This window comes from Rhinolophus sinicus, chromosome 16 (genome assembly GCF_057876585.1).
Source record: "Rhinolophus sinicus isolate RSI-liver-muscle chromosome 16, RSI-T2T, whole genome shotgun sequence".
In the NCBI taxonomy this organism is placed as follows: Eukaryota; Metazoa; Chordata; class Mammalia; order Chiroptera; family Rhinolophidae; genus Rhinolophus; species Rhinolophus sinicus.
In genome coordinates this window covers 79,535,239-79,559,895 of record NC_142516.1, presented here as the reverse complement: position 1 = coordinate 79,559,895, position 24,657 = coordinate 79,535,239, and the positions used below count along the sequence as shown (strand labels likewise).

Here is a 24,657-nt window from a genome sequence, read left to right as displayed (position 1 = left end):
CGGACAGAGCTGATAGAAGTGATGCTCAGCCTTGGTTCATGTTGGAACCATCTGGGAGAGCTTTAAACATTCTTGATGCCCAGGCCTCACATCCAATTCAGTTAAATCAGGTTATCTGGGAGTTGGGACTCTGGTATCTGTGTTTTTAAAGCCCCTCGGGTGACCGTCACGCTGAGGACAGATGCCCTTCACATCCTTGCTGCTCAAAGTGTGGCCTGGAGAAGCAGCTTGCCATGTGCGAGCTGGCTGCTGTGCACACAGCACTCAGGCCCTGCCCAGGACCACTGAGTCAGAGTCCGCATTTCACGAGATCCCCGGTGATTCCTGCCCACCGCTCAGTTTGAGAAATGTCCCGTTACCGGGCTGTTATTGGGCATTTTGTTCTTGAGCTGGTCTGTGCACCTGACTGTGCTGCCTCTGTTTGTGATCAGTGATGGGGACATCTCATTTTTCTTTGACAGGACACAACAGACTATGTTGCGTACGTAGCCAAGGACCCTGTCAATCGCAGAGGTAAGCAACACTTGACACTTGTAATCTCTCATTCGAATACAGCTAAGCTTGACACTAGATGCTGACACAGATGTTCCTCTCACCTCAGCCCCCTTTACCCAAATGAGCATGTGTCATATAGCATCGTTTGCCATAACTGAGACTTGTAGGCAGTTTGGCAGCGCAGCTGACTGGGTTAGGAGACACTGGACATCTGTGAGCTCCAAACACACACCTGTATCCAGCCGGCTACTGCCTGGTGCACCTGCCCTGCTCAGGGCAGCTCCCACGCATACTCTGAAATGGCCTCATTACACACGGAAGATGACAAACCACCGGCCTCCTGCCGGGCTCCAGCTTCCTGTGTGTCCACTGCTCACCAAGTCTCTCCTAGAAGCCTCACGGTACTGCACAGCCCTGAAGGCCCATGTTGAAGTTTAGGTGCTGTCTCCTTCTGCCCCTCAAAGTTACACCGGCAGGGGGAGGGACTCTGAGGCATTTAAGGTCTTTCCATCCTCATGGACCCTTTACTCCTAGACTCTCCCTCCACAGCCACCACCCCATCTCTTGTATCACTTACAAAATCAAAGCCCCATTCACTAGATACTAAGGAGCATGGGTGGGTGGGCTGATTAAGGGTGATCCTGAATACCGTTGAATACCAGGCAGCTACTGGTGCACCACACAACTCCAATTCAGAGCTCGTTGACAAAGATCACAGTGGGGTTTTTAACAATACAAAACAGCACTTCCCTCCACGACCCACTGGTTTCCCTACTCTTCCCACCCTTCGCACCAGGTACCAACTGTTAAATTTTTCTAGTTTGCTTTGCAGAACTTTTTCATCCATATACATACACATATGTTTTCTTCTTCTTTTAAAATTTCAATACAAATGAGATCTTAGCATTCTATTTTGTTCCCCCACCCAGCACTATATCTTAGACATATTTTCAAGACAGCCCAGAGATCAGGTTACCCGATCCATGATGTAGATTTGCCGAGATCTGTCCATGGACATCCAGGGGCCCCCACGTGCAGATTCCTTTGTTCCTCCCCACAATGTCACGTGGCCCAACCTAAAGAGGCATTTGCATAGGAACAGTGTTTTAGATGGGCTGATACATCAGTGGACCTTGCCAAGTCCTGTGCAGACAGGCTGTAAAAATTTGCATTCCCATGTAAGTGTGTGAGGGTGATTTTCCGTCTGGACCTTTTCCAGCCCTGGGTTAGTAAGCAGTGATTTTATGGGGCTGCCTTTTCTTTCTTCAAACTGAAGATAACAAGATCTTACAGAGAATGTTAGCTGTTATTCTCCTCCAGCTGCGCTGGAGCTCCCCTACAAGCCATCACTGGGATGTCTGGGGGGGGTTCCATAATACAGATAACATCCTATATTATAATTGTGGCATTGTCACTCCTGAGCCAGAGGTGGGGTCATTACAAAGTTTTGAAGGTAGATGAGAAGGGGACAGGGATGGTCTTGAGTCGAGGACCATGCCTAAGACCCCTTGCTAACATGCTGTATCTAGCCCACCACTCCTTGAACTTGAAGCGGCTTTTACATAAGCAATATCTGCAAATAGCAGTACTTGTCTTGGGTGAGAGGGCAGGCTACGACAACTCAACACAAGCCCATTCTTCCAGTTAGAGGCTGTATTACTAGTTTGCTAGGGTTACTGCACAAATACCACAGGCCAGATGCCTTAAAACAACAGGAATCATTGTCTCACAGTTCTGGAAGCTGGAAATCTGAGGTCAATGTGCTGGCAGGGCCACACTCACTCTGAAGCCCATAGGGGAGAATCCCTCCTGCCTCTTCCAGCTTCTGATGGTACACCAGTAATCCTTGGCGTCCTGGGCTTGTGGCTGCCTCACTCCAATCTTCGGTCTTCACGTGGCCTTGTGCCCTGAGTGTGTCTCTGTCTTCATGTGGACATCTTCTTCTAAGGACAGCAGTGATACTGGATTAGACCCACCATAATGCAGCCTGATCTCATCTTAACTTAGTTACGTATGCAACAAACCTATTTCCAAATAGGTCACATTCTGAGGTAAGATTCAATAAATTTTTTATTGGGGACATAATTCAACCCATAAGAGAGGCTAACCCCTTCAACCATCCTAAGGTCCCACCAAGTTGGGGGGCAACTGCGGGGGAGGCAGCAGACGGCTCCTCCCCAGGCACAGAATTCCCAGTTTCAGCCCAGGGTTAACGTTGCTGAAGTTCATTATTTTTGTTCATTCCAAATTAACTTCAAGCAATTCTAGACTTTTTAATTTTTTTGGATGCGTTTAATGACTCCTAAGTCAGTGATTTTCAAAATGAACTGTGCTGTAGAATCACCTGGGTGAACTTTCAAGAATCACAATGCTCAGGCCTCAGAGAGTATGGCCCAGACAACTGTATTTTTGAAAAGCTCTCCTGGTGCTCCTAAGTACAGCCAAGTCTAGGCAATAAAACACCAGACCCTGAAGGAGTTTAGCCCCACGCAAGCTGCCTCGGGGCCATGGAAGTATACAGGCTGCTGTCTTGTTTCAGAGCCACAGACCAGGAGTACCTCCCACTCACAGCGCCTTTCATAGTCATGAGGGCAGGGTCCACACGTCCGGCGGTTGCTGTGCCAGGCTCCCTCTGGGATCTGTTTGTGGTGCCAGCACAAGACAAATGCTAACCTGTTCTCTGGTGCCGCTGCTTTGGGGGCACCACCAGCAGAGGGGCCCTTTGACATACTTGGTCAGGGATGCTCATCCCTTCGTTCCAATGACCTATCGCCTGCAACAAACTACTCTACGTTTAGTAGCTTAATGACCATCATTCTATAGTATCCTTTGATATGATTAAGTGTCAGGAATCCAGGCAGGGCTGGGCTGGCCAATTCTCCTGTTCCATGTGGCATCCAAACGGGTCACTGGGTGTCTTGGGATGGTGCCTGACCTGTTCTAGAATGTCCAAGTTGGCGTCACTTCCATGCCTCACATCTTGGCAGGGTTAGCTAGAAGGCTAAGCTAGCAGGGTCCTTCTCCCTCTCCATGGAGACTGAGGGTCCCTCCAAGGGGCCCCTCTGTCAGGGCTGTAGGACTTCTTACATGGCAGCTCTGGGCTCCACGATACCTAAGTGGAAGATTCCAGAGCTCTGAAAGGCCAGGCACAACTTCACTTTGGCCATAGTTTACTATCCAAGCAGACACAGTCTGTTCAGATTCAAGGGGAAGGGAACCAAACCAACCTGTGGCAGGAACTTGCAGGCTTCTTATGCATCACAGATCCGTTCCCCCTCACACAGGCAGGTCCAGCCTCCTGGGATGCAGTGTGTATAGGGAAGGGAGTTCCAGTCATGAACATGACCTTGGAGCATGCTTTGCCTACATCCCATATGTGTCTACCCCATGATTACCCCTTTCCAATCAGGATCTGGTGGAAGGACTTCTCCCAGTTGCTTCTGTTCTCCTTCTTCCTTCCCTGGGCCAGGCAGCAAGTTTAACCTAGTAAGAATGGCCTCTGCCATGCAGGAGTCAGATTAGCAGGAAATTCTGAGAGTGAATGTTCTTATTTGGGCACTTAGATATCTAACTCCCTGTCCAGAGGCCCTGGCTGATGTGCTGGAGTGATTCCTTGGCTGCAGTCACAGCTCCTGGAGATGGACAGGTGTCACACCTGGGTCCCAGAAAATCTTCTGTCTAAACCCTAGGGATGGGTCAAGCTCCTCACTGTTATCATTTGTCTTTTACATGATGATTGATGCCTATACATTTTTTGCATGTTTTTTTTTATTTATCTAGAACTATTTAGAGAGAGAATCTATATTTGTCCGTCTGGTATCAAGAATCTATGGCTTATATAGTAAATCTGGTGAAAGGGCCTCTGACCCAACTCATTAGGTTGTATGGAAACCTCTACCACCGTCTCCAGCACACAAGGGACACAAATGAGTGAAGTTTTTTTGGGCTGGTGCATTATAGTTGAAAGCAGGGCCAACAGCCCTGGAAGATGACTGTTGATGTATGGGGAGATAAAACTCCCAACAAATCAGGCTTTTCTGGATCCTAACACACCATTTTGTTTTTACTAGTTTTCAGCAGTTGGAACTTCCTCTGCCGCCCAATGACTCTCATTCCCTACAGTCTTATGCAGTCATATATATTAGTTCAGATTGCCCTGTTTGAGTCACAAAAGTAGCTAAAATGTGATGCTTTAATTGGGCATATGGCTGCCAGCAGGAGGCATAGACTTTATATAATTTATAATCGCAATAACATCCCTGTTCGGGCACCATCTGGGACTCCCTGACCTGGCTGTGGAAAGTCATGTCCTATATGTAGGTGGTAGGAGAGAAGCCTGTGTGTTCAGCCTGAATAGCTCCGGATACATTCTGCTGCTCTTTCCCCGAGATTTCCTGAGTAATGGGAAACTTGGTGAACAGGCTTGCATGGGAAGCCTGCATGTGGGAATGCTGTCTCACACGGCCACACTTACCTACTCTGGGCTTCTCTGATAGCAGATGGTCTTCTCAACAAGGAATTGAGGGGTTCTCTGGCCTTGAGCAGTTGTAGCCACTGGAGGTGGCTTTCTGTGAGAGGCCTTAACTAATATGAACTCACTGGTGATGAGCAATACAGCATCTCCTCTGACTTTCCTCTGCATAGTGGGTGAAAGCAATGGTTTACTTGTTTTTTCTTTTTAAACTGGAAGGTTAATTTCCATCTATTAACACTGGGTGGGAGATTAGTTTTCCTATGGGTGGACATTTAAGTGGCTCCATACTTGGCCATTGTCAACAGTGATTATACAAACGAGCCAGGCCCTGGACTTGAAACGTCCTGTGCCAGGCTCTGGATGCCTCCGTCTCACCCAGGCCTCTGGCTGAAAGCTGGACTCATGCTCTTACGAGCCTGCCACACATCTGCACTCAGAAGCCTCACGGCCCCTCACACTTTTCAAGCTACAGATCAATGTCTTTCCTCCCTCCACAAAGCATCTGCCAGTCTCATCACCACACCCACAGGATCTGATGTGAGTTCAGTCCTGCTCTAATCTGTTTCATTCCCCCACGATTCTCTCCCCACTTCAGCTCCACAGACCTCTGGCTCTTCCTTGAACACCATACTGGCACCTGCCTCAGGGCCTTTGCACCTGCTGGGCCCACACCTACAACATTCTCACACCAGACCTTCACATGGTTCATTCTGTGACTTCTTTCAGGCTTCCTCTCCAATGTACCTTCTACTACTGCAAAAGGGCCACTTTCTCAGGGAAGGGATAGAATGGGGAACAACCCCATTTTGCTGCTCCTGTGTTTGCTTTGGGCCACATTTTAGGTTTTACAACATCGTTTTGAGTGTTGATTCTGTACGTGTCTTTCATATAGTCTCCTTTCTGCTCATGAATAATGCCTCTGGCTCTGTCCTTTCCTTGTGCAGGTAAAACAAGCAACTCTGAGGGTCACCTTGGCGAGGGCCTCCTCATTTCTCTCACACCCCAAGTCATGCAGGTCAGGGTAGAAGAAGGTGGTTCTGGGCTAAAGTCCATTGCAATACTCTCAGAGAAGATACCAGGCCCGGTGGGACTGGCAGCCCAGGGTCAATTTTGGATTTGGAGTCAGTTTCCAGAACACATAAAGAGCGTTTTACGGAAAGAGCCTCACACCAAGCCAACAGATGCCGTTTTCTCAGTCTGTTGAGGACGAGCCAGGTAGCAGAGCCTGGAGTCATCTTAGGCCGACAGGACTCAGCCCTCACCTTCATTCAAAGCTCTGCAGCTTCCAAACGTCCTGGGAACTGACTTAAAGAGGACCCTTTCCAGGCCTGATGTTCTCTGGCGTGTGGGAGATAAGTGGGCTGTGTGGATCCACCCTACAGCCCCCTCTGCAAAAACCTAATTCTTTACTCACTACATTAAAGGTTAGGACACTGCCTTTCTCCTTAGAAGGAAAATAAGATGCGCTTTCTTGACCCATCCATCCCTAGTCTTTATGCTGGTTCTCCAAAGTCCTGGCCTACCAATTCCCATGGCTGGTGCTGATGCTGGGGGTGGAAGTGAGTAGCTGAAAACACGGGGTGGATGGGGGAACCAAGTGTCTATCCCTCACACCAGCCTAGATGCCTACTTCCTTATTGGCTGGAAAGTCCTGACTCTTGTCAGTTAACCAACAGCCCCACAACTCTAATAGCTGCTCCATATGGGCTTGCTTTGTGCCTACCCAGGTTGATACTTAATAAAACCTAACATCAACAACAAAATATGATTAGTCAATACTAAAAATACAGCTAGGACATAGGTCTCCCTGGACCCAATCCCCTGGCTATACCTCGTGTATCCAAGGATTGTACTACGCTCCAAAGCGCAGTCAAGTCCCACTTGTGCTTCTCCAGCAGAGCTTTTCCCTGTGTCCTCAGCAGTATGCTCCCCTCCAGCCTCGGGGAGAAGAAGCTGAGGGCACCAGACTTGGCATCTGTAGTTGAGTGAGCTCCACTGGCTTTGTGCATAGAGAAGGCAGCAAGCATCGTGATGCAAGAGTCACAAACTGCAGAAGCAGTGATGTCTCTGTCCCTTCCTGGGCAGCTTCTCCTTTGAGGAGTCCTCTTTTGGGTGTGTACTGGGTTCTCCTGCAGTCAGAGGACAATTTGGTGTCTCTGGTGCCCGAGAACAGCTACTCTTGTAGAAATAAATGCCTCCTCCACACTCCTGGAGGAATCCTTCCTGAAATACAATTATGTCCTAATTGTTGGCAAAAGAAAGGTGGAGTGAGATACATGCATCTGTCATTTTCTCCAGGGAGAACGCCTCTATCCTACTAGTAACAAGACCACGTCACGCTCGTTGTGGTGATGTGTGGAGGGGCTGGAGCTCCTCTGAGGGACACCGTAGATGGTCACTTTTATGTAGAGCAGAGGAGAGGGCTTTGTCTGTACCCTGTCCCACTTGGCCCTTTTTTCTCTGAAGGTTTCACATGGATCATGTTGCAGCCCCACCACAGGACAGTGTGCCATCCAAGGATGGTGGGTGCCTGCCGCAAAGTGATTAAGTTTTAATTTTGGAGAGAATAGGCCATTAAGGAATTCATCCGATGGTGACACTGTACAGCTGGGCATCCCCAGGGATTAAGCTGCAGGTAGAACCTCCAGAACATATCATGAAGGACAGACACACGTCCTTGTCCCTCTCTTCTCACCACGGCTGACATGGTTTCACCCTCAAGAAGGTCTATGTGGAGGAGCCTGTGTAGCTCTAGTGTTTGTCTCTAATGGGCCCACGTCTCTGGCTCCCACAGCTTGTCACATTCTGGAATGCTGTGACGGGCTGGCCCAGGATGTCATTGGCTCCATCGGACAAGCCTTTGAGCTCCGGTTCAAGCAATATTTGCAGTGTCCTTCCAAAATCCCTGCTCTCCATGACCGGTGAGTAACACTACCGTTCGCAGTGGCCTTTCTGCATTTTATCACCTTTCCTCTTACAGACACTTAAAAGGAGAAAAACCACAAAACTGTCTCCCTGAGGCATGCCCTGGACAGACACCATTCATCACAGGGCTTCCTGGGCTCAGAAACACCTGGTAGTGCTGGGCTGTGGCTGAGGAAACCAGCAGATGGAAGCTGACATACAGTCAATGCTCCAAATATTTAGGAAAACGTTTTCTTGAAACTATAGTGACAGTAGCCAAGGCTACAGAAAAAAGCATTGTAATATGTTTTCATTCTGTTTCCCGTGCAACCATGTGATGTTTCCATATGTCACCTCCTTGGGTTTACATCACCACAGGTTCTGCACGTTACATTGTCCTTGTCAATGTGATTGGTCCAAGTCCAGAGTTGGAGGCTCCTCTGAAAGGCCTTGTGTCTGGGATACCAGTGTCAGTCCTGTGTTATTGGCCTTTGTAGCTTGGACACTGGATGGCCCACGTGGCCTTGGTCAAGTTCTTTAACAAATCTTGGTCTCAGCAGCTTTCTCTGTAAAATAAGATTAATAGTGGCTTCACCTTGACAATCGCTGTGATTTTTTTTTAAAGTCCTAAAATTTATTATTTAAAAAAATTTTTTTATCTTTGTTAACTAGACATTTTGGTTGGAAATTATATACTGAATTGTTAGTGGTACCATATAAAGTACTATACAAAAAAATCCTTTATTTTTTAAGTTGACACTCAATATTATATTAGTTTCAGGTGTACATCATAGAGGTTAAACATTTATACAACTTATGAAGTTATCCTGCTGATAAGTCCTGCACCTACTTGTCACCATACATAGCTATTGCAATATTATTAACTATATTCTCCTCCCATTGACTATTTACCTCCCATTGACTATTTCCTAACTGCCAATTTGTACTTTTTAATCCCTTCATCTTTTTCACCCAGCCCCACAAACTTCTTTCCGTCTGACAACCATCAACTTGTTCTCTGTATCTCTGAGTCTGTTTTGTTTGTTTGTTTATTTTGTTCTTTTGATTCCACATATAAGTTAGATCATATGGGATTTGTCTTTCTCTGTCTGATTTATTTCACTTAGTATAATAATCTTTAGGTCCATCCATGTTGTTGAAAATGGCAAGATTTCATTCTTTTTTATGGCAGAGTAATATTCCATTGTATATAATATCACTTCTTCTTTATCCAATTGTCTATTGATGGGCACTTAGGTTGCTTCCATATCTTGGCTGTTGTGAATAGTGCTGCAGTGAACATAGGGGTGCATATATGTTTTGGAATTAGTGTTTCAAATTTCTTTGGATAAATACCCAGAAGTGGAATTACTGGATCATATGGTACTATTTTTAATTTTTTAAGGAACCTCCGTACTATTTCCATAGTGGCAGCACAAATTTGCAATCCCACCAATAGTGCATGAGGGTCCCATTTTCTTTACATCCTCACCAACGTTTGTTGTTTGTTGATTTATTGATGATAGTCATTCTGACAAATGTGAGGTTATATTTCATTGTGGTTTTAATTTGCATTTCTCTAATAATTAGTGACGTTGAGCATCTTTTCATATGTCTATTGGCTATCTGTATGTCTTCTTTGGAGAAACGTCTATTCAAATCCTCCTTTAATTGGATTGTTTGTGTTTTGATGTTAAATTGTATGAATCCCTTGTATATTTTGGATATTAGCACCTTATTGGACATATCATTGGCGACTATCTTCTCCTATTTAGTAGGTTGTCTTTTCGTTTTGTTGATGATTTCCTTTGCGGTGCAAAAACTTTTTAGTTTGATGTAGTCCTATTTGTTTTTTTTCTTTTGGTTCTGTTGCCCAAGAAGACATGTCCAAAAAAATATTACTAAGAGCAATGTCAGAGAGTTTACTGACTATGTTTTCTTCTAGAAGTTTTATGGTTTCAGGTTTTACATTTAAGTCTTTAATACACTTTGAGTTTATTCTTGTATATGGTATCAGAAGGTCGTCTAGGTTCATTTTTGCATGTATTTGTCCAGTTTTCCCAACACCATTTATTGAATACACTGTCTTAATCCCATTGTATATTCTTGCCTCCTTTGTCATAGAATAATTGACCATGTAGGTGTGGGTTTATTTCTGGATACTCCATTATTTTCCATTGATCTATAAGTCTGTTTTTATGCCAGTACCATGCTGTTTTGATTACTATAGCCCTATATTAGAGTTCAATATCAGGTAGTGTGATAACTGTAACTTTGTTCTTCTTTCTCAAGATTACTTTGACTGGTAGGGGTCTTTTGTGTTCCCATATAAATTTTAGGATTATTTGTTCTAGTTCTGTGAAAAATGCCATTACTATTTTGATAGGGATTGCATTGAATCTATAGATTGCTTTAGGTAGTGTGCACATTTTAACGATGTTAATTCTTCCTATCCATGAGCATGGTATATACTTCCATTTATTTGCACATTCTTCAATCTCTTTCACCAATGTCTTATAACTTTTCAAGTATAGATCTTTTACCTCCTTAGTTAAATTTATTTCTAGGTATTTTTTAATGATGCAATTGTAAGTGGGATTGTTTTCTTAATTTCTTTCTGATATTTTGCTTTAGGTGTATAAAAATGCAAACAATTTCTGAATATGAATTTTGTATCCTGCTACTTTACTGAATTCATTTATCAGTTTTAGTAGTTTTTTGGTGGAATCTTTAGCGTTCCCTCTATATAGTAAAACGTCATCTTCAAATAATGACAGTTTTACTTCTTTCTTTCCAATTTGGATGACTTTTATTTGTTTCTTATCTGATTTCCATGGCTAAGACTTCTAATACTATGTTGAATAAAAGTGGTGAAAGTGGATATCCTTGTTTTTTTCCTGATCTTAAGGAAAACATTTTTAACTTTTCCCCATTAAGTATGACATTACCTGTGGGTTTGTCATATATGGTCTTTTTTATATTGAAATATGTTCCCTCTATTCCCACTTTTTGCTGAGTTTTTATCATAAATGGATGCTGGATTTTGTCAAAAGGTTTTTCTGCATCTGTTAATATGACCACATGATTTTCACATTTCGTTTTATTTATGTGATGTATCATTAATTGATTTGCAGATATTGAACCCATCTTGCATCCCAAGAATAAATCCCACTTGATCATGGTGTATGATCTTTGTAATATATTGCTGAATTCAATTTGCTAATGTTTTGTTGAGAATTTTTGCATCTATGTTCATCAGGGATATCAGACTATAATATTCTTTTTTTGTAATGTCTTTTTCTGGTTTTGGAATCAAGGTAATGACAGCCTCATAAAATGATCTTGGGAGCCTTCCACCCTCTTAAATTTTTTGGAATAGTTTGAGTAGGATAGATGTCAATTCTTTGAATGTTTGGTAAAATTCTCCTGTAAAGCCATCCAGTCCAGGACTTTTGTTTGTTGGAAGTGTCTTGATTACTGATTTGATTTGGTTAGTAGTAATCAGTCTTTCTAGATTTTCTGTTTCTCTTGACTCAGTCTTGGAAGACTGTATATTTCTAGGAGTTTATCCATTTCTTCCACATTGTTTAATTTGTTGGCATATAATTGTTCATAGTGTTTTCTTATAATCCTTTGTATTTCTGTGGTGTCTGTTGTCAGCTCTCCTCTTTCATTTCTGATTTTATTTTATTTGGGCCCTCCCTGATTTTTTCTTGATGAGTATGGTTAAAGTCTTATCAATTTTGTTTATCTTTTCAAAGAACAACTCTTAGTTTTATTGATCTTTTGTATTGCTTTTTTCACACTCTATTTTTTTTATTATTTCCACTCGAATCTTTATTACTTCCTTCTTTTTACTCACTTTGGGTCTTGCTTGCTTTTTTTTTTTTTTTTCTAGTTTCTTTAGGTGTAAGTTTAAATTATTTATTTGAGTTTTGTTGTTGTTGTTTCTTGAAGTAGGCTTTTATTGCTATGAATTTCCTTCTTAGTGCTACTTTTGTTGTGTTCCATAGATTTTGGATGATTGTGTTTTCACTTTTATTTGTCTCAAGTTATCTTTTTATTTCTTCCTTGATCTCATTGTTGAGCCATTCATTATTTAGTAGCATGTTATTTAGACTCCATGTGTTTTTCAATTTATTTTGTTTTTTTTTTGTAATTAATTCCTAGTTTCAAGTCATTGTGATCAGAGAAGATGCCTGATATGATTTCTTGAATTTATTGAGACTTGTCTTATGGCCTATGATGTCCACATTGGAAAATGTTCCACATGGACTTGAAAAGAATGTATATTCTGCTGCTCTGGGGTGAAATGCTTTAAAAATATCAATTAAATCCAGCTGGTCTAATGTGTCATATAAGGCTGCTGTTTCCTTTTTGGTTTTCTGTGCGGAAGGTTTATTCATTGATGTCAGTGGGGTGTTAAAGTCCCCTACTGTGACTGTATTACTGTAGAGCTCTCCCTTTATGTCATCAATATTTCCTTTTTATATTTAGGTGCTCCTATTTTGGGAACATAAATGTTAATAACAGTTATATTCTCTGGTTGGATTGATCCTTTTATCATTATGAAATGTCCTTTTTGTCTCTTATTATAATGTTTATTTTAAAGTCTATTTTGTCTCATATAAGTATTGCTACCCCAGTTTTTTTCTTTTTACATTTCCATTTGCATGAAATATCTTTTTCCACCCCTTTACTTTCAGTTTGTGTGTGTTTTTTGATCTGAAATGGGTCTCTTGTAGACACCATATGTATGGGTCTTGTTTACTTATCCATTCAGCTACCCTATGTCTTCAATTGGAGCATTTACATTTAAAGTGATTTTTGATAGGTATATAGTTACTGTTATTTTATTATTGTTCTTTTTCTTCTTAAAGAAGTCTTCTTAACATTTCTTGTAATAGTGATCTGGTGGTGATGAATTCCTTTAGCTTTTTCTTGTCTGGGAAGCTCTTTATCTGTCCTTTGATTCTAAATAATTTTGTTGGGTTAAGTAATTATAGGTTCTTGCTTTTCATCACTTTGAATATTCTGTGCCAATCCCTTCTGGCCTGCAAAGTTTCTGTTGAGAAATCAATTGACAGTTTTATGGTAGCTCCCTTGTAGGTAACTAAATGTCTTTCTCTTGCTGCTTTCAGTAGACTTTCTTTGTCTTTAATCTTTGGCATTTTAACTATGATGTGTCTTGGTGTTGGCCTCTTTGGAGTCATCTTGTTTGGGACTCTCTGTACTTCCTGGGCTTGTATATCTCTTCCCTTCCCCAAGTTAGGGAATTTTTCAGTTATTATTTTTTAAAATAGGTTCTCAATCCCTTGTTTTCTCTCTTCTCCTTCTGGTTTCCCTGGTTACACTTAATGTTGTCCCAGATGTCCCTTAATTTATTCTCATTTTTCTAATTTTTTTTTTCTTTTTGCTGTTCCAGTTGGGTGTTTTTGCTACCATATCCTTCAAATTGCTAATTTGATCCTCTGCTTCATCTAATCTGCTGTTGAGTCCTTCTAGTGTATCCTTCATTTCAGTTATTGTGTCCGACTGGCTCTTTTTTATGGTTTTTATGTCTTTTTTTTTTTTTTTTAATGCTTACTATCTCTGTGTCAAAATTCTCACTGAGTTCATCCATTCTTATTCAAAGTCCATTGATCATTCATTTTATTTTATTTTATTTTATTTTATTATTATTTTTTATTAGTTTCAGGTGCACAAGACAAAGCAAAACTTAGACGTTTATCATTTATATCCCTCACACTGTGTGAACCCCCCTCCCCCCATCCGCTATCCCTCTGTACTTTCCCCAAATTAATTTTCAAAACCCCGTGGTCATCCTGTGGTTACCAACTATTTTCTAAACCTCTCATTGATCATTCTTATAACCAGTGTTTTGAACTCTGTATCTGGTAGATTGCTTGCCTCCATTTTGTTTAATTGTTTTGCTGTATTTTTTTTTCCTGTTCTTTCATTTGGGACATGTTTCTTTGTCTCCTAATTTTGGCTGTCTCTCTATATTTGTTTCTATGTATTAGCTATATCTGCTGCATCTTCCAGTCTTGGCAGGGTGGCCTTATGTAGTGGGTGTCTTATGTGGCCCAATGGCACAGTCTCCCTGGTCATCTGAGCTGGGTGTTCCAGGAGTGTCCCTTGTGTGGATTGTGTGTACCCTCATCTTGTAGTTGAGCCTTTATTGCTGTTGACACATCAGTAGGTGAGGTTTACCTTAAGGCTGACTGGTTGTGAGACTGACCATGACTATAGCCAGCAAGTTGTTGTGTGGTGGCTGAACTCATAGAGTGAGACTTGCTTTATTTTGGCTCTTGTGCCTGCCCAAATTACCCTTTGATTGTGCTACTTGTGGAACTAATTGGGTGGTGCTCTGTTGTCTGAAGCCAGCCACGAGGTGTGTTGGTTTTGGGGTCTTGTTGGAGGGACTCCAGGGCAGGCCAAGCTCAGCCACTGCCTATAACCAGCCCAGGGTCATGTGGTAAGAGCTACAAAACAATCTGTGTTTGGTAGCTGCCTGTATTGAACCAGGAGGTGTGTGGGAGACACCACACTGCGAACTGAGGTTGGCTGCCACCAGTACTGGGGCTGGGACCATTCAGCAAAAGGCATAGGGCGCCTCCAGGCCAGCTGCCATCTGCAGGTTGCCCCTAAAACACAGCTGCTGAAAGAGCTTTGTGTAGTATGTGAATTGGTTGGGGTGGCATCTCAGGGAGTCACCAGAATGGGGCAAGTGGTATTCATCAGGTAAATGCAGATTCAGATTTAGCACCATTGCCAAGCCTGGGGCCATTCAGTAAAAGGTACAGGGCACACTGAGGCCAGATGCCACCTGCTTGGAGACTGCAGACCTTTGAGAGTTTTTCAGAGAAAGTGCAGCACAGACCAAGGCTGGCCACTTACACCTGCAAGAGCTTCTGGCAGTCTGCAAGTGGGTGGGATGGGTGTCTCAGGGAGTCATCAGGATGTAGTGAGTGGTGTTCACTAAGTTAATGCACATTCATATTTGGCACCAACCTACACTTGCAGGCCCATTGAGGGGAGGGCTCAGTACAGAAAAGATGGGAGAAGGGCTCAACACAGGGACAATGGCAGCTATCCCTCCAGCCCTTGCCACACATTTCAGTTTCTCCCTGTATATCTCTGGCACCTTTCAAACTGCTGTCCCTTCACTGTAGCTTAGGGTGAGTGTCTGGGGCAAGAGAGTCTGTGCACAGGCTTTTTAAGAGGATGCCGGGGTTTCCAGTAGTCTTTCATCTCACCCAGTCAGACAGAATCCTTGCTGATTTTCACAGCCAGATGTTGTGGGGGTTCCTCTTCCCAACACTTGTGCTCCCAGCTGGGGAGCCTGGTCCGGGGCTGGGACCCCTTGTTCCACAGTAGGGACCTCTACAATTAAGACACCCTCCTGATTCTTAAATACCACATGTGGGTGTGGCGCCAGCCCAATTTTTGTCTCCACCCCTTCTACCAGTCTCAACATGGCTTCCTCTTTATATCATTAGTTATAGGACTTCTGTTCAACTAGCCTTCAGATTGTTCTATAAGTTGCTTGTTCTATAATTTGGTTGTAATTTTGATGTGGTCATGGGAGGGGTGAGCACAGTGTTTACCTACTCTGTCATCTTGATCAGAAACCCAGTTGCTGTTGTTGTTAAGAGTTAAATAAAATAATAAATGTGACCAGTAATTGTGAGATATTTAGTTTATTATAAAAAAGTATTCAGGGTCTACCACTGAGTTAGGACATAAGAATATTCCACACAGCATAAAACATTAAAAAAAAAGTAATACAAAGCACAGCGATCATTCAATAGTCTGTCCTTGATTGAACGTACATAATGAAAGCCTAATACCGTGGTGTTTTCACCACAAATAAAACTTTCTTATTTCTCCTAAATTTACTTTCCACATTTTTTTAAAATAACTTCTGCAGCCACATTCTTTGACTTAGTCATGGAGGCAGTGTCTACCTTTGTCTTCATTATTATGAAGGTTTCTGTCATCCTTCTAACATCTGCGCTTTTCTTAAAAGAGATTTTTATTTATTTGTTTTCCTCATCCACTGGAAAATTTTTTTTAAGACATTCATTTTGGAGGTGACTGTGAAGGCCTCACTTTTTCCCAGTTGACAGAAGCTGCCACAAGCTCATGAAAGCTATGTGCAATAAGAGTTAGAGTTATAAGTGACAAGGACCCAGAGGGTCCTTGGCAGGAGAATGAGTGGACAAACTTTTAAATTTTACATGTAATGAGATATAGTTATTAAAAAAGAATACATTGGTATATGTGTATTACCAGAACAAATCTCAGAATTTTTAAATGGAGTGAAAAGGGATATGAAACATTTATGCAATTAAAAAACACACAAACAATTGTACATATAGTTTATGGATAAATGCATGTCTATAAAAACATACAGGAATATTATACATCAACTCTAGTATATCTAAGGTCAAGGTGGGTTTTAACTATATTTATCAAGTGTATTTCCACCCTAACATTTTATAATGAAATGATTCCAATAAATAAAAAGAATTTTACACTGAACACCTTTATACCCATCATCTAGATTCTACCATTAACATTTTACTGTCAATATCATGTACTATCCAGACAAAATAAATTTGACAAATTTTATTTCTTTAAAAACAGAAAGGAAGCAAATATAGCAAAATGTTCACACTTATTTAATTTCAGTGGCAGATGTGTAGGTATCTTTTATATTAATTATTATGATTTTCTGTACTTTGGAAATGTTATCTGAAAGCCAAATAAATACTATTAAAATAATATGTAAAACAATGAGTGGGGGAGTTAATTAAACTACCATGCATCTCTTGGAATATATTTGGTAGACAGTCTTTTTATTTCAGTACTTGAATATGTTATCCCATTGCATTCTGGCTTCCATTGTTTCTGATAAGCAATCAGGTGTTAACATTATTGAGGACCCTTGTATATGATGAGTTGCCTCTGTCTTACTGCTTTCAAGATTCTGTTTTTCTCTTTGGCTTTACGTAGTTTGATTATGATGTATCCAGGTGTGAATCCTTTTGAGTTTATCCTACTTGGAGATTGTATTTTTGAGCCTCTTGAATGTGTAAATCAATGATTTTCATCAAATTTGGGGAGTTTGGGGCCATTATTTTTTCAAATGCTATTTCTGCCCCTTTCAGTCTCTCTTCTCCTTCTGGGACTCTGTGTATATTGGTATGCATAATGGGGTCCCAGAGGACTCTGTGGTTCTGTTCATTTTTCTTAATTGTTTTTTTCTTTCTACTCTTCTGATCAGATAATCTTAATTGGCCTATATTTAAATTCTGTCATTCTTTTTTCTGCCAGCTTAAACCTGCTCTTGAGCCCCTCTAGTGAATATTTTATTTCAGGTACTAGACTTTTCTAGAATTTCTATTTGGATATTTTGATATTTCTGTCCCTATATTGATATTTCCTATTTAGAGAGACAAGATTCACATGTTTAGATTTTTGTACATGCTTTACTTAAGTTCTTTGAATATATTTAAATTAGCTAATTTAAAGTCTGTCTAGTTTGTCCAAAATCTGAATTTCCACAGGGAAAATTTCTATTGATTACTTTTTTCTTGTGTATGAGTCATACATGTTTTCTTTGCATGTCTCATAATTTTTTGTTGAAATTTTAAATAATATAATATAACAACTCTGGAAATCAGGTCTCCCCTCCTCAGGACTTATTATTGTTGCCATTTGTTATGATTGTTCGTTTTAATAATTTTTCTAAGCTAAATCCATAAACTCTGTATTTTTTGTTGTATATGGCCACTGATAACTCTGTTTACTTCAATTACTAACAGTAGATTTGTTGGTTTTAACTACAAGCTCAACTTTTGGCGAAAGCCCTTGAAAATTCTCTTTTAACAGAATGCAGAGTCTGGATGAGCCATGGACTGAAGAAGAGGGCGATGGCTCAGACCACCCATACTACAACAACATTCCAAGCAAGACACCTCCTCCAGGGGGGTTTGTTGATGCTCGACTGAAAGCCAGACCCCCAGCCCCTGACACAGCCCAGGTAAGTTGTATACTTTTTCCTTGGATGCGGGCTAACTAAACTTTATTTCTTCTTTATTTTCTTCAATATTATTTTCAAGTTGGTGTTCTTTCCAGTCTTTGACAGAATAACTCACAAACTTTTCCCTTTGGAAGTTCACAAAGCAGACAAATAGACGAGACTTTTGTTTTAACATCACAAGGTGTTAGTCAAATACCTTGGAGCTATATTGTGATTCCTGAGATACAGCCTGGGGATTCCCTCTCCATTCTAGGACAAATATTATTATACTACATCTTAACAAGGAAAAGAGAGAATTCAAGATTTTTAAAAAACTTGTGTGCTTTGGATTCTCGGAAGAGACAGTGGAAGTAGACCTGCAAATAGTGAGAATTTTATGAGTTTTTCTATTTTAGTCATTTTCTTGATTTTCCCTTCCATTCAAAATTCTAGTGAAGCAATTGCTTTCCAGGGCTATGGTATCTCTGCTTTGTTATAGGGAGGTTTTTTTATGTCACCTACCTTATGTGAATGATAATGACACTGATAAAAGTGTCAAAAATAGCACTGAAATCAAGTGTCAGTAGTTCTGACCCTGAGAGGACACTGACTGGGTGGACTTGCCCAGGTATGTTAGGCGGGCAGTATGTTCTGACACACAGACACTCTAACTGAAATTTACTTTAGGGCACACTGAGTGATGCACTTGCGTGCAGAAGAACTCAATTCACACTCACACTCGAGCGGGGGAGTTGTAGGCGGAATGAAACAAGAGGGGAATGTGCAGTTTTGATGAGATGCAGCCTCTTCCTCATACCCACACAAACTTATTTCCCAAATCTTAGTGCCAACTGCGAGGCATGAAGGACAATTTGGGTGTAATTGGGGATGCAAATGACTGGCTGCTGCAGCCCCTTCTACTCTACTATGGCTTTTGGAGATGGGAAAATAAGAAGAACACAATTGTTTCTCTTTGTATATTTACATGTGTCTATAGTTTGCAGGAAAAGAGCAAACTTATTACCAGGGGAGACACTTGGGAGACCCGTTTGGTGAAGACTGGCAGCAAACACCTGTCAGGCAAGGTGAAAGGCAAGGTAAGGAGGGCGAAAAACCTAAAAATACAAAAGTCATGTGTTACTTTCTGGTGCCCCTTGCCCTTCCCCCGTCCTTAAGAAACCACTGATTTGTTTTGTATTTCTATAGAGATTAGTTTGCATTTTCTAGAATTTTGTATACGTGTATGCATTCTTTTTTATCTGCCTTCTTCTCATTCAGCAAAATTATTTTCAGATTCACTCCTGTTGCTTGTTCCTTTTTATTGCTGACGAGTATTCCCTTGTATGAATATCCTACCCTGTGTTTACCTGTTGATTGATATTAGTTTCCCATTTGTGGCCATTACAGATAAAGTTGGTATGAATATTTGTGTTAAAACAAAACAAAAGTAACATCTCCCCAGTGAGTAGTTCGTCTCCTGTGGAGTGGCAGAATAACCCACTGGAAAAATCTGCTGAGCAGGCTGAGGATTTCTGACCAGATCTCTGAAAGAAAAGAAGGGTTTTGGGGGATATCCACTACCACACATCAGCTGTTGCCTCCCCTGACACCAGGACCAGTTCACGTCCCTCAGCACCTACTGTTCTCAAACACCCTGGAGACTTTCTTCTGGCAGGAGGGCTGAGGAATTGACCTCTCTCCAAGGGCAAGTGGGAGTCGGTTGGGAGATTCACGCTGTCCCTAAGCTCCCAGAGGATCTGAGCTCCAGTGGTTCCTAACAAGAGCTAGTAGCTTTCCCTTCCTGGCCTCCCCCACCAACCCCCATCCAAGGTCAACTTCAGGAGGAGCAGAGTGACACCTACCCTAGCAGACATAGTGCCAGGGGTACACTCCTCATGGGCCCTGGGTACATTTAGAGGACCTTCCACATCTTATCAAGTCAATGAGCATGCACCTACATCCCACATTAAAAATAATTCAGGCATGACTAAGAACTACTTGCTAACATAAGTCTCTATTCTCCAGACAGTTATTTCTATATACACACACGTGTATATATGCTCACGCACAAGTGTCTGTGTGTGTGTATTTTAAAGGTTTCTTTCAGTTTTAAACTTTTCTCCCCCTCAAACATTTCCATAACTCTTTCAATAGTTCCAGGGCCCTGGCTGCTAACTCTACAGGGTCTGAAGAAGATAGAGTGACAAATGAATTAAGATCCAATTTATGCGTCTATGTATATAAAAATTTAGCCACTTATGTACTTAACGTTAAGGCTTTTCCCTTCATTGCAGCCATTTGTGCTGGGAGTAAGTGGCAGTCATTTTTTAAAGTTCCCCCCTTGTAAGAGAATTTCATGTGCTGCCTGCCCCAGCTGAAAAGTGACCTATCCATGGTGGCCTGGTCAGTGGAACATAAGGCCTGGCAGAAGCCACCACCTGGCTCTAGAGTAGGATGGAAATAACAAATCAGTCATAACTTTGTCAGAGGCACATTTTTACTATTTTCATCTTTTCTCCATAGACATTTAAAATGTAATTATATAACATATGTGTACCTAGGCATGTAATAACTGCTAATGACTAAAGAAAACACATTATTTACATTAGATATTTACTTCAGTGAAAAGTAGGTTAGGCTTATTTAAAAATGAGGTTTTTCTTTTGTATAGTAAAGTTACACTGGCCAGATCAAGAGCAGACAATGTAAGAGATTTATCAGGGCAAAAATGAACTTTATGTATTCTCTGGGCCTGGACCTTGAGACTCATAACTTGCAATGAATTTTAGGTTCTCATTTGGAAGCAATAAATATTTTTTTTCAGTGGACAAATAAGAATGTCCCTTTAATTTGCTAGCAGCTATTCCCCTTAAATGAAAATGAACTCTCAGTGCCACCTGGGAGAGTGTGTGCACCAGTCCCCAGTTCCACACCAGCCATCGTGTGAGTGGCAAAGGACCATCGGCAGGAAAGTTATTCATTGGGCTTTTCATTATCTCCTTATTAAAATTAGTTTGTAAAATTCTCAGACTGACTTGTTTGTAATACACACACATGTGAACTGCAGATATCTGCTGCTCAATCAGGACGTGTAACCCAAAACAGCCTGTGAAACATGGCAGTCAAGTGCAGAATAGGAGTAGAGACAGCATGACTTTGCTGGAGACGCTCCCCGGAAGGAATTTTAGTGGGACACTTGCGTTCTCATGCACACAGGCAGACTGGTGTGCTGCCCAAAGTCCAACAACGGGTGCTGGGGAAAGTTTCTTTAAAAGCCCTGAGCCAATTCTTGCCTGCTGGATTGAGCTGGCTTCAACACCTCACCTTACTTCAGCACCTCTGCAGAGATGTGAACGCCGAAAGGCCATTTGAGAACATGTCTGTGTAAGTGTGTTAGAGACAGGGATCATAGGAAGAATGGGATAGTGGTGACACAAGCAGGCGTGATCAGGCAACACCCTTTCTTCTCCTCAGGCACCAAGAGCAGGGACCGCTGGCCCAGCCTGGGCACAGTCTTGGGCCAGCTAGAAAGTGCCACAGAGGCACTGCCTGGGGTGGGGGGCAGCACCTCAATCACACACACACCCTAGGCATCCTGCATGGAGCCAGGGGCTTCAGGGCCAACTCTGTTTTATAAGGAAAGTGTCTCAGTTCAGTGTCTCATTAGGTAGTAACCTTCTAAAAAACAGTGTTCATAGCACAAGCATTGCATTGCTAGAATAGAGTTAATTTACAAAGCATTTACTTAAATTTAAAAGAAAAGCAGGCAATTATAATAAGTCCTGTCACTCTCCTGCTTGGTTGTTTGATCTTATGACCTTTGTAAGGGGATGAGCAGACCAAGGCGTGTCCTGCTCCACTCACGCGGCTGGGGCGGGGCCAGAGTCTTGGTAAGGCGTTAACTGTCGTGAGTGTTCACCGTCGTGGACTGGCAGCTCCCGTTTTGACATGAACACATTTTAGCCAGAACACAACAGTGTTGCGACAGGGTCATAAGAGGACATTTAACCAATGGGGATCTGCAAGCGTTTTCTTATGGACAGCCGGAAGGACCTTCTCTGTGAAATGCTGGGTAGCTTAGTTACAAATGCATGAACAGCATTACCATGAGGAGAGGAAAGAAGGCTCGTTTTCTTCTTGCAGGGTCCGAGGACATCTATAGCATGCCGGAAGGGAAAGCTCACGTGGCCCCTACGGGCGAAGCCCCCACCTACGTGAACACCCAACACTTCCCGTCACAGGCTGGGACCCCTGTGGGCAGCAGTGCAGAGAGCAGCCCGAGGAAGGACCTCTTCGACATGAGTGGGTTTTCATTCGCCTCTGGCTTTCTTCTCTTCTGAGGTTGCTTTCTATACTGCCCTTTATTGGAAACCTGTAATCACTGAATTTTCCGCTGGCTGGGTTTTAACTAATGGTGATGACTAGCTGCACTTTTCTGGGTTATAACTGGGCTTTTCGAGGCTTTGAATTTGGCCAGTGTCTACTTTGGAATTATAGGCCTCTCTGTAATCCAGAGACAGAGCAATTTCCCTCTCTTTTCAGCATTGACTTTCCTCTTGAAGATCTGCACATGTATTGAGACAAACCAAGAAACTGCAGCACACCCCTCATAAGCATGCACTTGCGTGCCCTTCCTCTCGTTTTTCTCTTATTCTATCTCTCTCCCCTACTCCTCTCCACTGAGCACCCCGCATGTGTCAAACACCATTCTGCTCACTGGGGACATACAGGAAGAGGAAATAGGCAAAGTCTCAATTCTCAAGGAGCTTAAATAACCACTATGTATTACCAGGGAGTGACAAGTGCCCTAATAAAAGAAGAGAAGATAAGACAAGAGACAGGAAACTACTTAGCAAAATAGTGGGATGTGTACCACGGACCTTCTATTTGTTGTAAATATTATGAAAATTAAATCATTCATGAACTGATTCAATGAAGTGAAAACTGTTGTTAAGGAATTTTGAAAGAGCTTCCCAAGCTCATAAAGAGCTGTATAGTCCAAAATTTCTTTTTCAAATCCCTTGAGAATTTTACAGGCTAAAGAGAGGAGGAGACTGGCATTTAACAAGTTTCTACAATGTGCTACGCACTTATTATTTTATTTATTTATTTTGTAATGATCCTATAGGTAAATATTATTATTACAATCATGTGCCACATAACGACATTTCGATTAACTACAGACCACGTACACTACACAATGGTGGTCCCATAAAATTATAATGGAGCTGAAAATTCCTGTCGCCACGACATCATTGCCGTCTTAATGTTATACTGGTAGTATAATGCATTACTCATATGTCTGTGGTTATACTGGTATAAACAGACCTATGTGTTGCCAGTCATAAGAAAAAAACATCTACATTTGTATAAGTGCACTCTATGGTGTTCGCACGATGACAAAATCGTCTAATTACTCATTTCTAAGAACATCCCCATCATTAAGGGACACATGGCCATATTATTATTATTATTATCATTATCATTATCATTATTATTATTATTACAGAGGAGAAAACAGAGAATCCTAGAGGTTAAGTTACATTACCACTGACAAAAGGCAACCTTGCTGGTTCAACATTTGCTATTCATTGTGTTGTATGTGAGTGAGGACAGGATTGAGTGCTTTTATGATTCAGCACACCATGACAACAAAAGTCTATTTCTCCTCAGCCACTTTGGTTTTCCAGACAATGAACTCCCATTCTGACTTATAAAAATCACCAGAGCCAGAACTGTGGAATCTGGGTGTTTGGAGGCACCTTTAAAAACATCTAATCCAATCCCTTCACTTTAAATAATGTGGAAACAGCCTAGGAGGTATGAAGTGACTTTCCCAGGATGCAGAGTGAAAGCATGGCTCTCCGAGCCTCTGCTGCAGTTGTAACGATGTCTTGCAACTGCAGCTTAGCAGTTGTATTTGTGGTCAGACAGTTTTACTGTTTAATTTAGTCAGTTTTCCCATGATTCCTGGATCCAGGGCTTGAAGAGAGTTAGAGTGGCTGAAGTTTAAGATGGGAAAAATGGGAATCAGAGCCAGCATTTTCTCATCCATCAATTTCTACTCCTACTCCCTAAACCAGAGAAGAGGATACAAAGGGAAGAAAGGCTCCTGGGAGGCTAGTATCTACTGAAAAGTATGAAAAAATAAAGGCAGCACGCTATGTTGTTTGTTTTGAACTACCAGAGATAAATAATGACCATGCTGATGGTGAGGGTGATGGTGGTGGTGATGATGATGATGGTGATAATGGTGTAGAAACAGTATAATACAAATTTTCAAGTACTCCAGGTCATCGGGCAAAAGATAGCATACAAAAATCAAATTTTAATCAACAGTTTTAATGTTTTTTTTCTCTCCAAATGTATAAATGATTCAACAAGCTTCAAAATGACCTTATGTTGGTTTCATTTATTCACCTCACTTCTGCACATCTTCTGCTCAGTTTTATTTTACAGCACGCGTTGGCTATTTATAGGGTAGGAACGATGTCCCAGGAACAATGTTTGGCTTTGGGGATTTAGTTGTGCCCTGGAGGAAACTGTACTTGTTCTTGTGGGGTTTGCATTGTAGTGGATTGGCAGTGAGGTCCAAAATAATCATTCCAACAACATACACTTGTGTGGCAATACACCCATTTTCAGAGTGCTTTTGTACAATTGCCTTATTTGAAAACTGGACACTGAGGTTTAATTGGATGTGCCTGGTGACTTCTTTGCTGCTGCTATTTGTGGTTGGAGCAGCAGTCTTACC

The 24,657-nt window shown here is 41.7% G+C and overlaps 1 protein-coding gene across 2 annotated transcripts in view; it reads left to right on the top strand.

Moving 5' to 3' along the window:
- The window catches only part of SHC3 (SHC adaptor protein 3), a 247,362-nt gene that overhangs the window by 174,534 nt on the left and 48,171 nt on the right, over nt 1–24,657 (top strand). For both annotated transcript variants that reach the window (XM_019713789.3, XM_074330218.2), the window contains exons 7-11: nt 462–513; nt 7,764–7,890; nt 17,774–17,924; nt 18,901–19,000; nt 22,047–22,205. In XM_019713789.3, the coding sequence (XP_019569348.2) occupies nt 462–513; nt 7,764–7,890; nt 17,774–17,924; nt 18,901–19,000; nt 22,047–22,205 (589 nt within the window). The remainder of the gene's footprint in view (nt 1–461; nt 514–7,763; nt 7,891–17,773; nt 17,925–18,900; nt 19,001–22,046; nt 22,206–24,657) is intronic.